The following is a 15612-nucleotide window of genomic DNA, read 5'->3' as shown; positions in this document are numbered from 1 at the left end:
AGTTATACAGTACACATCATCTACATCAGGGTTTTTCAAACTTTTTTAAGCGACCCACATTTTGTCCATGATTTTTTACGCAACCCAGGCAACATAAGTCATGCATCTTACTCTCTCTGTGGTTTACAAGAGGTAACATAAAGCTTCCACAAGGGGGTGTTCATGTACAAGTTTATTTATTATTAAATAACCCTGCTCAACACATTCAGCACATACAACACATACAGAACTGTGACAGTATACAGTCTAAGCAATTGAGGGTTAAGGGCCTTGCTCAAGGACCCTTACACAGTGACAACTTGGCAGTCGTGGGGCTTGAACCAGTGACCTTTTGATTACTAATCCAGTACCTGGCTCACTAGACTACAATTGCCCTAAAATATGATAACACTTCACACATCTCTGTGCAGGAGTCATGCTAATCTTCTATGTATCGTTCCAATTCTAGTATCTGTGCTGCCGTATCCCTGGGGTCTTTTCTCCTTGATTAGCCTCTTATGATCATCAACTAAATTCCGGCACAACTCTGGCATTGGATCTTTAACCTCACTATATAGCAGAACTGTTTTTAAGAATGATATTCTATGCTGTACCATCTTAATTTCCATTTAAAACAGACCAAGATCATTATTCCTCCTCCACCATACTTTACAGCTGCATTTTTCAGGTATCTGCTACACCTGTTGTCATCCATCAGACTGCTAAATTGTAATAAACTGTGATGCTCGATTTATTAGAACGTGTTACTACTCCAGTTTTGGTTTTTTTATCCACCTTCAGGCAATGTTTTACACTGTGTGTGGTGCCTTTAAGATGGGTGTGGCTGTTTAATCATATTAAACCAATCAAACAAGCAACTAATTCACAGTTCTTGTTTAGAAGTTGTTTTAAGTTTGAACATTATAAATGCTACTTAGCACATTTTGAGCTTTTGTGCTGCTGAGCTGTTGTTGTTCCTAGAAAGTCCCAATGCAATTACATTTTTGCTCTTGACCTTGTCAGCTATACTAAGACACAAATTTGATGTCTGATCCCTGGTCTGTTAGACGTAGCACTGTGATATTATTGCTGGTGTTTTGATGTTGGCATATTTGCAGTCAATGCTGCATTAAAACCATTATAGAACATTCATTAAGCGCTCGGGTTCAGTCGTCTATGCAGACAGTATAACCGATCATCAAATGTAGCCGTGCTACAGCTAATGATTCACACCAGCCAAAACAGAAATAAACAGGTTCAGTCTGAAGGCATATAGTTGTGGACATGAAATGTGTTTTACCCTGCAGCCAATTATATTTGACGCTTGCGATATGTTAACAGCACTGTTTACGCTTTTCAGTCATCCAGGTCACTTAAAACAGAACTCAGTTTTATCGACTTGGCTAGTTCCAACTAATTAAATCGGACTCCGGCCAAATTTCTGTCTCTCAGGGCTAAACGATAGCTGCAGGCCAGCTCGGGCCATGGCTAAGATGACAATTAAGTCCCATTACATGGGATGCTTTAGCGGTGCCAAGTCAAATGAGTCCTTCAGCACATCTGTCACCAGAGAAAGTTCATTTCACCCTCAGTGGATAATTACATTTTTTATGCATTAGACACTTTTATTCACAACAACTTACAGTTAAAACACAACACAATTCAAGCAACTTGAGGTTCAAGGTCTTGCTTAAGGGCCCGAATGTAGTAGATTAGCAGTGGTGCAGCTTAAACCCTCAGGCTTCCCATTAACAGCCGATGCTTTAACCACCTAGTCGGTGCTGCCTCGAATTAAAAAGTTAATATCTCTGACCAGATTGACTCATCACTTGGCCCGGTACCCTGAGACTCATTCCTGATGTGAAATTAATGTTCCTTCGCTTTCAAAGCCAAGGAAAAAAGGTCAATGTCAAGCCCCTGGCACACATCACAAAGCTTTCAATAAAATACTTTTAATGCCGATGCTGTTCTGAAATTAAAGCATTTTCAGCATATAGCAGATGCTTTTCATCCAAAGTGACTTACAGTACTGTGACAGTGTACAGTCTCAGCAAGTGAGGGTTAAGCACCTTGCTCAAGGACCCAGCAGTGATAACCTTGGCAGTCTTTGGGCTTGAACCAGCGACTTGATTACTAGTCCAGTACCTTAACCGCTACGATCATTCTCAGCACTGCAGTTACACCGAGATGGTGGTGGTGTGTTAGTGTTTGTTGTGCTGGTATGAGTGGATAAGACACAGCAGCGCTGCTGGAGATAGACTACAGTCAGTAATTGTAGAACTACAAAGTGCTTCTATATGGTAAGTTGAGCTGACAAAATGGACAGTGTGTAGAAACAAGGAGCTGGTTTTAATGTTCTGACTGATCCAGTGTATGTGGATGCCTTTATTACATCCACATTTCTGCATAACAGCAACGATGAGACATTGTACATTTTCTAACGAATCTAAAATTTACAAATTACAAGTTACGATGTTGCTCTAGGAAAAAATAACCGGAATTTGTAACCATTCAGTCAAAAGCGCAAGATAGTAATACCCTGGACTGAGTGTCAATCCATAACAGGGCTTGGGCCACTCCCCAGACAATTATGTCTGTGTAGATGCACGACTGGCCGATAGCACCACTGAGATTCAAACCCAGATTTCAGCGGTTGTGGGCTAACTAAATAGACCTCTGTGCCACCAGAGCGCCATAAACGTTTCTATAATTTAAATTATCCTTTTGGTCCAGCCCCCTAATTCCTTGTTAGTATTTATAACTGACAGTTTGAGGTAGATGGAACAGTGGTCTTTTGGCAGGGTCAGAAAGAAAAGCCAAATTTTTACCTTTTGTGACATTTGTCCCGGTAGTCAGATGTAATTAACCAATGAAACAGATCTTATATGAATTATAAGCTGCTGAAATATAAGTAACACTGTCCACAGTTAAGCAAGCTTTATATCACCCTGGGCTTAGAACGTAACCCTTGACAAGAGATTGTCTTGTGTAGTCAAACCAGCCTTATTTATAAGGGTACAGAGAACTACCCAGCTATAGCCAATTACATTCACTAGAATGGAATAATGAGGTCATGCCATATAGTTAAATAACATAATAGAACTTTCTACACCACCGAATGAATCATCCAAGTGCTTCACTCCCGGAGCTCTGGTAGCTTTGTAAACAGAGCTAAAAGATCTGAGTGTAGCGATCCATACTATAAATCTCCATAAACATATCGATCCTGGATACACACAAAGATGATGAGCACATTTTGCTACAGGGGTCGAAAAGCAATGAATTATTTTCAGTGCTTAATCATTACACTGACATCAAACCTGCAGCCGGTTACTGGAGCAGTACCAGAGTTATCGACATGACATTAAAACTCATACTGAGTGCATCGGATTGCCTTCAAACGCTCGACGTCGATGAGAAGTTTGCATATCTGATCGTTTAACCTTTTTAGGAGAACGCAGGAGATATTTAAAACTATTTATTTACATTTTACTGATATTTGACAAAATGAAAAATCTATATTGGATAATAAAAAAGATAAAAGGCTTTTCATTTTATTTTGTCAGGTCTGATAAAAATATTTTATAAGCTTATAATAAAAAATCTAATAGTAATGAAGAGGATATTAACATTTTAGAATCCACAAACCACGCAGATCCAAAAGTATTAATAATTAATATATAGGGGCATAACTGAAAGCTGGCGACACGCTGTTGAGTCAAGAGTCAAGAGAGGTTTATTGTCATTTCAGCTATATACAAGTACATATTGAAACGAAAAAACATTCTTCCAGGTCCAAGGTGCAACATAGAACAAAAAGTGCAAGACAGTACAGTACAGTGCAGGTAGACAACATTACAATATTGTCTTACTGTTGTCTCACTGTAAGGAGGGCCTGGCCTTGATCTTTTCTGTGTGCAGTTTGCATGTTCTCCCTGTGTCCGCATGGGTTTCCTCTGGGTGTTCCAGTCTAAACACATGCAGGCAAGTGCTAATAAAATTGCTTAAAGTGTGTGTGTGTGTGTGTGTGTGTGCCTTGTAATGGACTGGCAACCTGTTCGAGGTGTTTCCTACCTTTCGCCCAATAAATCAGACCCACCGCAACCCTGACCAGGATAAAGCAGGGTAAAAAAAAGGCAGTAAATACATGAATTAATGAATATCTAAAAACTAGAACGTTGCACCTCAGTTCAAAATCTCTACATGTTAAATAGTGGGGGTCTGAGTACGAGACCACTAGTGAAAATGCTTCTGTTTTTCTTGGATTTTCTTGAATTCGTTGAATTTTAATGTTTTTATTACAAATCATAGAACTAGCAAAACAAAGTAAGTGAAAGGCTGAACCTTTATAAAAATACATATATTTTTTAGCATCTGGCACAACCAAAAAGCAAGTAAGCACATTTGCAGGTAAGCAAATCAACAGTTATGTTGTACAAAAAGCCAGATTTCATTTTCAGGAAAGTGAATGCAGGTTGTTTCCTTTAAAGCCAGCCAGACTTACATAGTTCTATAATTAGGCAGACTATCTATTGTATATGATGGTATTTGGGACACAGCAGCTCTACTTTACTCCTTGTTCAGCCTGATACAGAGAGTTTCCTGCTGGCAGTATGTGCCCATGATCCATTTCATTAGATTTGTTTTTCCATTCTTCGTTTTTAAGAGGGCGTGGGGGTAACAGCCGGGGCTATTTTGAAATTAGGGAGCAATTCTATTCCCGTGCACCTGTCTTAAGTGTAGAATTATGCACAACAAATATTAAAATGTGATTGGGGTAAAATCAATCCACAGTATGTCATTCAAGTTGCAGAGAAATGCAACATTCAGGGATTAAGGGGAAATGTAAACAAACAAGCTGCTGTAGCAGTGGGAATCTCTTCAGGGACAGTAAAGCTTTATGATATGCTGTGTGGTATTAAAGCAGATGGACATGTGACTCTAAATCGATCCTGTTGGCATGTGGGTGACATTTGTGTTGCCCTGCCAGGGCCTGTCTAGGGTGCAGTGGTGCTGAATCCAGGCCAAAATGGATTAGTTACTGTTAGTGAATGACTACCACACCAAATGGAACCCGTTCTTCAGGGTTGTTGCATGTATGCTTTTGTGTACAACTACTGCCATCTGGTGGGTTTTCTCTGTGCAAACATGTAATGTGAGATAGTGTGCTTCTCTAAAGTGTCCTGAATGTGTCCGTTGTTTCGTGTGGTGCTGGAACCAACGGAACCCTGACCAGGATGAAGTGTATTTGTTTTGATAAAGAAATAAGATTACAATGCATTACATAGTTATAAAACAGTCAGCCACTGTATGGCGCCCCTGGAGCCGAGAGGGTTAGGGGCCTTGCTCAATGGCTGTGTGGCAGAGCTGGGATTTGAACACTCAACCTTTTGATTGATAGCCCAAAGCTCTACACACTAAGCTACCTCTGTTCCAGGATACCACTCTTTTAAAGTGGGTGGCTGCAGACCCATTAATGGTGCCTACCGGATGATATTTGTGACGTGAGACATAGATGGTTCACTTGAATATTACTGAATACTGATTACCCCTGATTAGTGTGAGCACCTCACTCGATTTGGATGCTCCTCACAACCCTGGACCTGCTGCTGGCTTTTAATTAATGCAGCATGAGCAGCATTTCATTAACATTTAAAAAATGAGGATTCCCAGAGGGACTGGAATAAAGCTGATTGTGTATCTTCGGGTGTTTTATATCTGATTATGGAATGAGGTGAAGCACCTCTTTATAATAAATAATTAGCATTAAATAGAGTAAAAATTTAGATTAATTAAAATGTTCTAAATGAAATAAGCACAAGGAGACGCAGTACAGGACGTGGTGTCTGATTATTTAATGAACCTTCCACAAATAAAAAAAAACCTGTGTTCAGTGAAAGATGACCTAAACATTTTTATTATGCTCTGTTTGCCTCTCGACTCGCACAATTACTGTTAATATACAGTGATGATGACGGTGGTGCTGACTTATTATATATGTAAACATCTGACAAGCATCACATTCCAAGGATTCAGAAAGTATTCAGACCCCTTGGCTCTTAACACACTTTATTCAAAAGAACTGAAAGGTCAGGTCAAGACTGTGTGGTCAGGTGCGTGCTGTTTACTTTTACAGAGTTGTGTCCCAGGGCTGCTTGGGTGGTGCAGCAGTCTATTACACTATTCCACCATCGCTGAGATCCGGGTTAGAATCTCAGTGGTGCTATTACCCAACTGTAAGTCAACACCCTACACACCTTGAACCCAGTGTTTGCCAGTGAGCCTAGACCTACCACGACCCTGACCAGGATAGAGTGGTTGATGAAAATAAAATGAAATGTGCTTAGACCAGGTGAAGTCCAGCTGTTAGAATCTGAATGACCTGGTCACTGTAAAAGCTTCTTTTGTACTGCGCTGAATGGGAGAACCTGCTGGACTCCACACATCAAGCAGCCGTTTACTCAGCAGTGGCCTCCGACTTACTAATCTGCTATAAAAGCCTGAAGCTGACAGGCTGCTTGGAATTTCTTTATATATTATATATATATATATATATATATATATATATATATACTGTATATATTTCAATTAACAAATCATATTAAATAAACTTAAATAAACTTAACATACACATTTCAAAATTAAATAGCATGTACTAGTAAAACACTAGTGCATAACATTAGACACTCTGCATTACTACTGACACAGTAAATAATAATAATAATAATAATAATAATACATTTTATTTATATAGCGCTTTTCAAGATACTCAAAGACGCTTTACATAAGACAAATAATCAAAACAAATACGTACATACACCATACAAATCATAGTACAAAATCAAAATAGTACATCAACATCAAGAATAATTAAGATAAAAACAAAGAGAGCAGCATAAGACAGTTCATTAAAAATTAGCTAAATTATGAGAGAGAACAACAAATATAGAACAATTTCTTAAAATTAGACAGAAACAGGACAGATTTACATGCAATCAGGAAACTGAAAACTTTACAAGTTTTAGGATCTAGGACTTCACATTTCTGTCGTGATCTAAGTATAAAAACTATTAAAAAGAATAGCAAAAATAAAAGCATTTATTTTGTGTTGTTACAAGTTAAATGCCACTCTGAATAGATGAGTTTTGAGAAGTGACTTGAATTTGGACAGGTCAGGACAATCTCGTAGGTGTTTGGGGAGAGCATTCCATAAAGATGGAGCAGCTATGGAAAAGGCCCTGTCACCCCAGGTCCGGTGCTTGGTCCTAGAGGGTATGGACAGTAGGTTAGCCTCAGAAGAGCGAAGGCTACGGGAGGGAATGTGCTGATGGAGCAGGTCGGTGAGGTAGGATGGGGCCTGATTATGGAGAGCTTTGTGAGTGAATAGAAGAATTTTGAATTGAATGCGTTGAGCAACGGGAAGCCAATGAGTATATAAATGACTTTATATTAAAATAAAATATTACTTAAAACTGTTTATCCATTATTAAATACACACATTTCCCTAATTCCAGTAGTTTTGGTGCTTTAGACCTATACAAGGCTAATGTAGCTAATTATATTTAATATTTAACAGCTTAATATCGTGCAAACTGCATGCATACTGGATCATTACATGAATAAACAGGTGTACCAGTGTTCCTAATTAAGAAGCCAGTAAGTGTCTATTAATAAAGTAACACTCAGCATTCATGTTTCTGCCATACTGTCCAGCCCTAACGCATATTAATCCTCCCCTTCCTCACTATCCTTGTCTAAAATGTGCCTCACTGTTCCAGCTTCAGTTTACATGCTTCCTGTTGTACAGACGATCACTTCCTGTTACGGGTATGAGAGCAGATTGACGTCGTAACATCCGTCCACCTGAAAGAAAGATGTAAAGGTGGGGGTTATTAAAGAACTAAAAAATACATGGACACCTAACCTGAGCACACTGGACATGCTATTCCAAAATTAAAAGCATAGATATGGAGTTTCCCAACATTTTATAGATCTAATAGCCTTTATTAATCCAAGCACAAGATTTTGGAGTGTGTCTGTGGGAGTATGTGCCCCAGATGTGTTTCAGGCATCAAATTCTGAATGTGTTTATGTTTACAAAATAGAATGAAGTATAAAGCATAAAAAACTCAATGTAGTTTAATCAGATTGATTATTTATTTATTAGGATTTTAACGTCATGTTTTACACTTTAGTTACATTAATAACAGGAACGGTAGTTACTCATTACACAAGATTCATCAGTTCTAGTTTAATATCAAACACAGTCATGAACAACTTTGTATCTCCAGTTCACCTCACGTGCACGTCTTTGGACTGTAGGAGAAAACCGGAGCTCCCGGAGGAAACCCACACAGACACGGGGAGAACATGCAAACTCCACACAGAAATGACCACTAGGAATCAAACCCAGAACCTTCTTGCTGTGAGGTGACAGTGCTACCCACCGAGCCACCGTGCCGCCCCAGATAATAATAAATAAATAAGAGCTACGACTCACATCAAAGCGTCCGATGGAGGCCGAGGTCTGGCTGGACTGCATGATTTCTGTGAGTGCCCACATCTGCTGAATACTGGACGACACCGAGTCCGGGTCAGGAAGCCCCTGATAAAGCGAAACAACAGCCAATAGCTTCATTTGATTAATGTAACATGAACAAATCAACATTACACGGGCAAAAAGTATAAAGACTTCCTTCAGGTATTTAGGTTGCAGTAATATAATGAATTAAAATAATCATGCCACCATATATTTAGCTTGGCAGTGAAGCAGTTTAAAATGAAAAGCTCAGTCATGTTCAACATGGCATAGTAACAGCCAGCCTCTCAACAAGGGTAATGTCTGCACAAGGACCGTTCATCAGGAGCTTCATAGAGAAATGTAGCTGCACACATGCATAAGCTATCATTGTGCAATACCATACAGCACATCACCATTGGACTCTTGAGTAGAGCTTATTTTTCAAGTAATTTGTTGTTACTTGTAAACAATTTAAGTTGGTTAAACAATTTCCCTCTGGATTAATAAAGTTCTACTGTCTATCCGTCTATCTACAGTATATGTCTGTCTGTCTGTCTGTCTGTCTGTCTGTCTGTCATCTATCTATCTGTCTGTCTGTGTCTGTCTGTCTGTGTCTGTCTGTCTGTATGTCTATCTATCTATCTATCTATCTATCTATCTATCTATCTATCTATCTATCTATCTATCTATCTATCTATCTATCTATCTGTGTCTGTTTATCTATCTATCATCTTTCTGTCTGTCTACATTATCTATCTATCTCTCTATCTATCTGTCTGAGTTCACCAGCTGCCAGGAGACTACTTTGTGATGGTTGGCAGATGGGTCAGCTTTCTCCAGTACCCTCTGTCTTGTGTCACTTGTAGCAGACTAGCCCCTGATAATGAGGAAAATGACCAAGACCAAGCTGAACATCACCGAGTTCTTCCACCAGTGCTGTTGTCATGCCTTATCACACACCATCGTGTAAACTTGCTCAGTGGTGATCAGCTTCCTCCATGAGTATTTTAGCAGTTTTCTGGTGCACTTGTTCTCAAAAACCTGAACGCATCTTTCTTCCTCTTTCTTCAAACTGTCCCCATTACAGCCGGATGTAAATGCTGGATCAAAAATGATCCTTCTATCTATATTAGAGCTCGAGAGACAGGGAGACACTCCAGACGCTGTAACGTTGAAGCTGTGATGTCAGAGGCTACATCTAAGAGCCTGCAGAGGGTAATGTAATCACTGATCACTGATTACAGCCCAACACTGAAGTACTTACATTCGTATCAAGAGGCTCTTCAGCAGACGTGATGGTGGACAGCCAGGAGGGAACATCTCTCTCAGAGTCCTGGGCAAAGAAAAGAAGCCAAGAAGAACTAGACTTGTGATGATATTTACCAGCATATGTGAAGCCCATTGAAAACTGTAATGCTGAGAACATGGGTGGATCAGCATGATTAAATATTAATACAAACTGGGCTTGGAAATGCAAATATTTGCATAAGTTTCTTGTAGAGAACAACAAGCAAAAGAAAATGTTTCCAGGAGCGTCCAAACCTTTGCATGAGACTAATCACATAGACTTCTAATCACATTACATAGTGGTCAGTCTGACCTCTGGTGTTCAAACTGTGCAACTGCAGTACATACAATAATGTAAACATTTACATTTACATCATTTAGTGCAGGTTTTTTTACAACTTCAAAACAAAACACTAAACTAAATATATTTAATTATTGAAAATAAAGGCAAGCTGGTACCAGTGTGGTTTACAAGGTGTAACGTAAAGCCTCCACCAGGGGGCGATGTGTACAAGGTCATTTTCATGTGCCTGTTAAAATGTAATTATTATTTTAGTCTGCAACCCATTTTTTTTTGGAGTTGAGAAACCCTGATTTAGTGGACACTTTTACTCAGTGACTTATACAACACAAACAATTAAGGGTTAAGGGCCTTGATCAGAAGCCCAACAGTAGTCTTTAACCACTAAGCTAGCACTGCACTAAATCTAGTGCATCTGATCATCCTAACATCAATCAGAATGTCACATTCTTATATTTTGACCATAAATACATTTTGTTTTGCTTCTTTTCTTCATGTATAATCTATTTTACAGACATTTCCATTAAGCATTTTGCAACAGCAAGTGACACATCCACTAATTCTTCTGATCAGTTTAAAGCAGTTATCAAGTTAAAGATGTTGTCTCTACACTTACCTCATGTGGTACTGAGTACAGTTTGATGTCCTCAATGTTAAAGTTGAGCCAGACTGAAGAAGGCTGCCTCAGTATGAGCCTCACGGTGAGAACGTTATCCGGCTCGGTCAGCATCTGTCAGCCACCACAATCCCCCCCACCAAAAATAGACAGCATTGAATTAAAAGTGCAAGCCTGATATTTTTAATAGTACATGATATTGATATGGTCAGCTTTAAAATGAATGATTGGCATGTGATTATTTCTAATGTGCTAGCCAAGTTGTTTGGGGGGGATCATAACAATGGCTTTGTGGTTAATGAGCTGTCATACATACATACATGAATAAAAACAAAAACTCAACCTACCTAGCGGATCTGGGAGCCAATAAGTCCCGGTATTCTACATAATTTGATTTAAAACATCTTAATTCGATGTAGCTCGCTGCTCTGCCTCCGTGTTGCTTGTTTCTCTCAAAAAATCACATTTCTTTGTTAAGCAGAAAATAAACGTTTACTGACGGCTTTGTTTCCATTGATTCGTGTATTGTGTAACCTTCACCTTGTTGATTAATAACGAAGGGACTAATTTTGCCTCCTCCACCTTGTATTTATACCCCAGTGAAACAGAAACGCATGGCACACTTAGTTAAGTTCATTTTTCTTGTATATTTTAGACCCAAGTAACTATTAACATGCTTTTTTTCCACACCATTCTAAATCTGACTCTTAATTTGTTTGACTAATGATCGAGTATCATCAGCCTGTTCAATAATTTATTCCTAACCAACAAGCCGCAGTCTGGACATTCTGAACTTTCTTGTATGAATAAGAATCTGCAGCACCGTGATAAAAGACGATCGACGGCTCATTTGATGTTGAAGATCAAAGTTGTTCTGATTGGCTTTAACGTCGGTGCACATTTCACTGAAACTGCAGCCTCATCTGTGCACTTAACACTGAGATAATCTGACCACGCGGATGCATTAGCATAGCATTATCCGGCTTTTGAGACTGAACAAAGCAGCATCAGGCAGGCTGATTACACCAAATTAAGGGGATAATTGCAAAAAAGATCTAAGTCTGACAAATACACGTCCCTTCAGATATATGAAATGACTAGTTAGAACCAGTTTGACATTTTTTTTTTTTTTTTTTTCCCAACAGTAATGAACATATAATTAATGGTGACTGATGGGAGTGAGAGCCAACAAACCTTGACCACAGGGCAGGACCACAGTGCATGAACTAGTCAGGCAACAAAACAGTATTTAAAATAATGCAGTAGTGCATGAGTGAGTGGTGTTAAACTTTAGCATTTATTTTGATCTTTTCTCCTCATTATTACAGTCCCATCATATATTATTTTAATTAATACTACTGGGTAAATAGCTTATATATTTATTTATTTTTTATTTATCCTGGTCAGGTTGTGGTAGTGTATTAGACTGCTGACCAAAGCACATTTTTTTTTATATTTATTTATGCATTTTCTCCCTTTTCCTCCTGATTTAGTCGGAGCCAATTAGTCTTCCGCTGCTCGGGATTGCAATTGCGGTAAAGAGGGTATATTCGCCTGATCCACGACCCCTCCGACGTGTGCGCAGTACCTGGACCACTTCCTTTTCGTCTGTGCCTCGATGGATTTGCACATGAGGCTCATTCACTTCTGCACAGGCACCTCGGGTTGCTAACCAGGGTCCTTACACAGCGTTTAAAGACCTCGCCCACTTAGTCTGGTCTTTTCCCCACCCAGCAGACTCGATGCCCAATTCTTGTCTGCTGCAGGCACTGGCAATTGTGCCTGCTAGATGGCGCCCAGTTGACTGGTAGCAGAGCTGAGATTCGAACTGGGGTGTTACCACTTTAATCCAGGTCAGGGTTGCGTCAGGTCCGTTTTCACTGAGAAAAACACTGTGCAATCCATCGCAGGTCTTTGGAACTAGACAAAACCAATCATGTCTGTGTAAAAACCTGGCCGGCCAAAACCTGCTGTAATAAGACTGGATGTGAGTGTCCACTGATCTATCCACAGCTGACCTGTTGTCTGTAGATGGAGAAGTAATCCTGAGATCCTCCTTCTGTGTGTGGGCTCGACATCAGGCTGTAATTTCTGACACAAGTCAGCCACTTCGCAAACCTCTCGTCATTCCCCGACTCCTTCTTCAGCACTCGCACCGTCAGAAAAGCTGTGTAGTAGTTCTTAAAAGAGATCTCTTGAATCTGAGGGGAAAAAAGTCATTTTAAAGCTGAGCCACATTTCAGGACAGTTTATAGCAGCTATTTTTATTAGTAATGAACCCCTTTGAATATTTGGTAAAGGCTACATATGTTACAAGAGGCACAGGACATAAAACACAGGATATTAAAATAAAATCTTAAATTTTTAATTACATTAATTACATTTGTATTTGACCTTCACAGACCACTATTAAGAATCTGTTGTTTTTCAAATACTGATCACATGCACAAACAAAATGATGTAAAGCTTGATGGACCATGGAGCTTCTTATTCATAGCATACCAGTATTCTTCATAGAACTAACATTCCTACTATTAATCAAATCCAGGTTCGATATATTTTTGTTCCTTGCTTATTATTCTATCTTGTTTTTTGTACTTACATTGACTGGCTCTGCAAGTACGATGTCAGTAATATAAACACCAGGACGGACTGAATCAGACACTGCATCCCCGAGCTGCAGAGCCACTGGGGTTTTTACTGTGCAGTCCACTAGCTGGCCCCGCATGGCGACGTGGACCTGAAACAGAACATCCATATTAATTCCAGATCGATGAAATTATTGAAATGACCAAGGTCTCGTTAGAGCAAGATCTTAAAATGTGCCTTAATAGTGGAACTAGAACAATGACAACCTAAAGGTTTTATAAAAATGAGATCTTTATGGAGCGATTATGCCACTGTCTGGTGAAAAGAAGTGCCCAACAGCTTTACATGTCTTAGGAAAGCATGTAAAACACTCAGAACCCAAGAGTAAGTGTTGTGTTGTGTTTTTTGGAACTTGGTCCATTAACACATCCAATGCCACCTTAAAATGAGACCTAACAAACTTGGATCTCGACCATCGGCTTTCATATCATACTTTTCTTTACATTGTATTATTTGACTAATCTTTATTTTATATTAAAACGTATTATTTAAATGCATCTTACCTGGTATTTCTAATAATACAAATGGTCTAATGCAGTAGTTTGGACCCCCTGATCAAATTCAGTGTTAAATTCAATGTTTAGTTGCTTTTTTATAGATTAATTTACATTTATTTCCATTAATTTAAACAAATTGGAAAAAAAATAATAAACTGAAAATTTGACATATAGTCAGAAAGTTAGATTTTTGTATCATGCAATAATTCATAGTAAATTTAATGTAAATGTAAATCTGCAAAGTAAATCTATGTAACGTTATTATTATTATTATTATTATTAGTAGTAGTAGTATTTAAAATAATAATAAAATAATAACATAATGTACACTTAGCTAAATATTGTGTAACTAAAATATATGAAGTATATTTATCAAAAAATTAACAAACTTTTATTATCATTATTATTATTAGTAGTAGTATTTAAAATAATAATAAAATAATGTACACTTAGGTAAATATTGTGTAAATAAAAATATATTAAGTATATTTATATTTACCAAGAAAATGTAATAAACTTTATTATTATTCTTTTTATTATTATTATTATTAATAATACTATTAATAGTAGTAGTAGTAGTAGTAGTAGTAGTAGTAGCATTTAAAATAATAATAAAATAATAAAATAATGTACAGTTAGGTAAATATTGTGTAAACTAATTAAAATATATTAAGTATATTTATATTTGCCAAAAAATTAATATACTTTATTATTGTTCTTCTTATTCTTATTATTATTACTATTATTGTTATTTAATACAATTAAACAAAACTACTTTATCCCCTATTGATTAAATAATTATAGTAAATAAAAGTAAACTTTATTTTGTTCATTATGGTAATGTACTTCATGTTAGCATTATTTACTAATTAGAAATTAAGCATTAGCTCCCTTTATCGTCGCGCTTTTATTGATTTAAGATAAATTTGCCTCTTCGGAAAAAAAGAAAATTATTTTGCAGTATTTATCTTAATAATAATAATAATAATATATAAAACTCGGCTGTGCGGAACACTGTTATGTAAAGATAGAAGACCCGCTTACCTTGCAGTAAAAGTGAACGCTGAGCTCAGAAAACCTATATTAGTATATTAAAAACCGCTTAATACCGCATTATCTGACGTAAACGTAACACTTAATACACCTGAACAATGTTTAAAATGAATATTTTCTTAATCGGACAACTGACTGTAGCATCATTCTGTAATTTAGAGATTCGTTTATGACTCAATTCCACTTCCGGTCTGTGCAACCATGGAGACGCGCTTCTTAAAGGGACAGAGGAGGATGGAGGGATGGAGGGATGGAAGAAGATTCATGCCCTGCTCCAGACTGTGACCTGTCCAGGGTGTATTTCCACACTGCTTGTAATATTTTAGGGTAGCCATCACGCACCTGACCAGTATTAAATAGTGTTGAATAAATAATAGACAGACATACAGTTAGGTTTATGAACAGATAAATTAATGTGTGGATATATGGGCAGGTGGATTAATGTGTGGGTTTATAGGGATAGGGGCAAGACAAAGCCGTTAGCTCATTCACACTTAAAATGTGCCAACTGGTGTTAATCCGAAAACGCTCCCTATTGTTTTGTTTATTTCATTTAGAACATGGTGTGTATTATCAGAGCTTAAAATGCTTTAAAACAATAAGAAAACTGGCTCAGCAAAAGTGTTAAGCACATTAAGGACAAAAGAGCATTAAAGTGTACGAAGAATCACGAAGGCGCCCGAAGAGGCACGTTGAGCACGAAGAAGCA

The 15612-nt window shown here is 37.9% G+C and overlaps 1 protein-coding gene and 1 pseudogene across 1 annotated transcript; both read right to left on the bottom strand.

Annotated features, from left to right (window-relative positions):
- Positions 1-376: 376 nt before the first annotated feature.
- On the bottom strand, positions 377-468 carry LOC134302161 (U6 spliceosomal RNA; annotated as a pseudogene).
- A 6335-nt stretch (positions 469-6803) lies between these two features.
- Positions 6804-14940, bottom strand: nicn1 (nicolin 1). Its single transcript, XM_062986889.1, has 7 exons — positions 14895-14940; positions 13307-13444; positions 12723-12905; positions 10705-10818; positions 9765-9833; positions 8480-8584; positions 6804-7842 (listed from the first exon to the last, which is right to left on the bottom strand). Exons 2-7 carry the CDS (start codon positions 13430-13432, stop codon positions 7801-7803), a joined length of 639 nt encoding a protein of 212 aa, XP_062842959.1. The 5' UTR covers positions 13433-13444; positions 14895-14940; the 3' UTR covers positions 6804-7800.
- Between the last annotated feature and the right edge of the window lie 672 nt (positions 14941-15612).

The sequence above is a fragment of the Trichomycterus rosablanca genome, chromosome 24 (assembly GCF_030014385.1).
Source record: "Trichomycterus rosablanca isolate fTriRos1 chromosome 24, fTriRos1.hap1, whole genome shotgun sequence".
Classification (NCBI taxonomy): domain Eukaryota; kingdom Metazoa; phylum Chordata; class Actinopteri; order Siluriformes; family Trichomycteridae; genus Trichomycterus; species Trichomycterus rosablanca.
This window is presented reverse-complemented; position numbering and strand designations above follow the sequence as displayed.

Bases quoted from the DNA above. Each gene is read 5' to 3' on its own strand.
- nicn1 (XM_062986889.1), bottom strand. From the start codon at position 13,432: ATGCGGGGCCAGCTAGTGGACTGCACAGTAAAAACCCCAGTGGCTCTG. The intron at 12,906-13,306 runs GTAAGTACAAAA...TTTTCCCCTCAG, and splicing joins TACTTGCAGAGCCAGTCAAT to ATTCAAGAGATCTCTTTTAA. The intron at 9,834-10,704 runs GTAAGTGTAGAG...TTCTTTGCCCAG, and splicing joins TGTACTCAGTACCACATGAG to GACTCTGAGAGAGATGTTCC.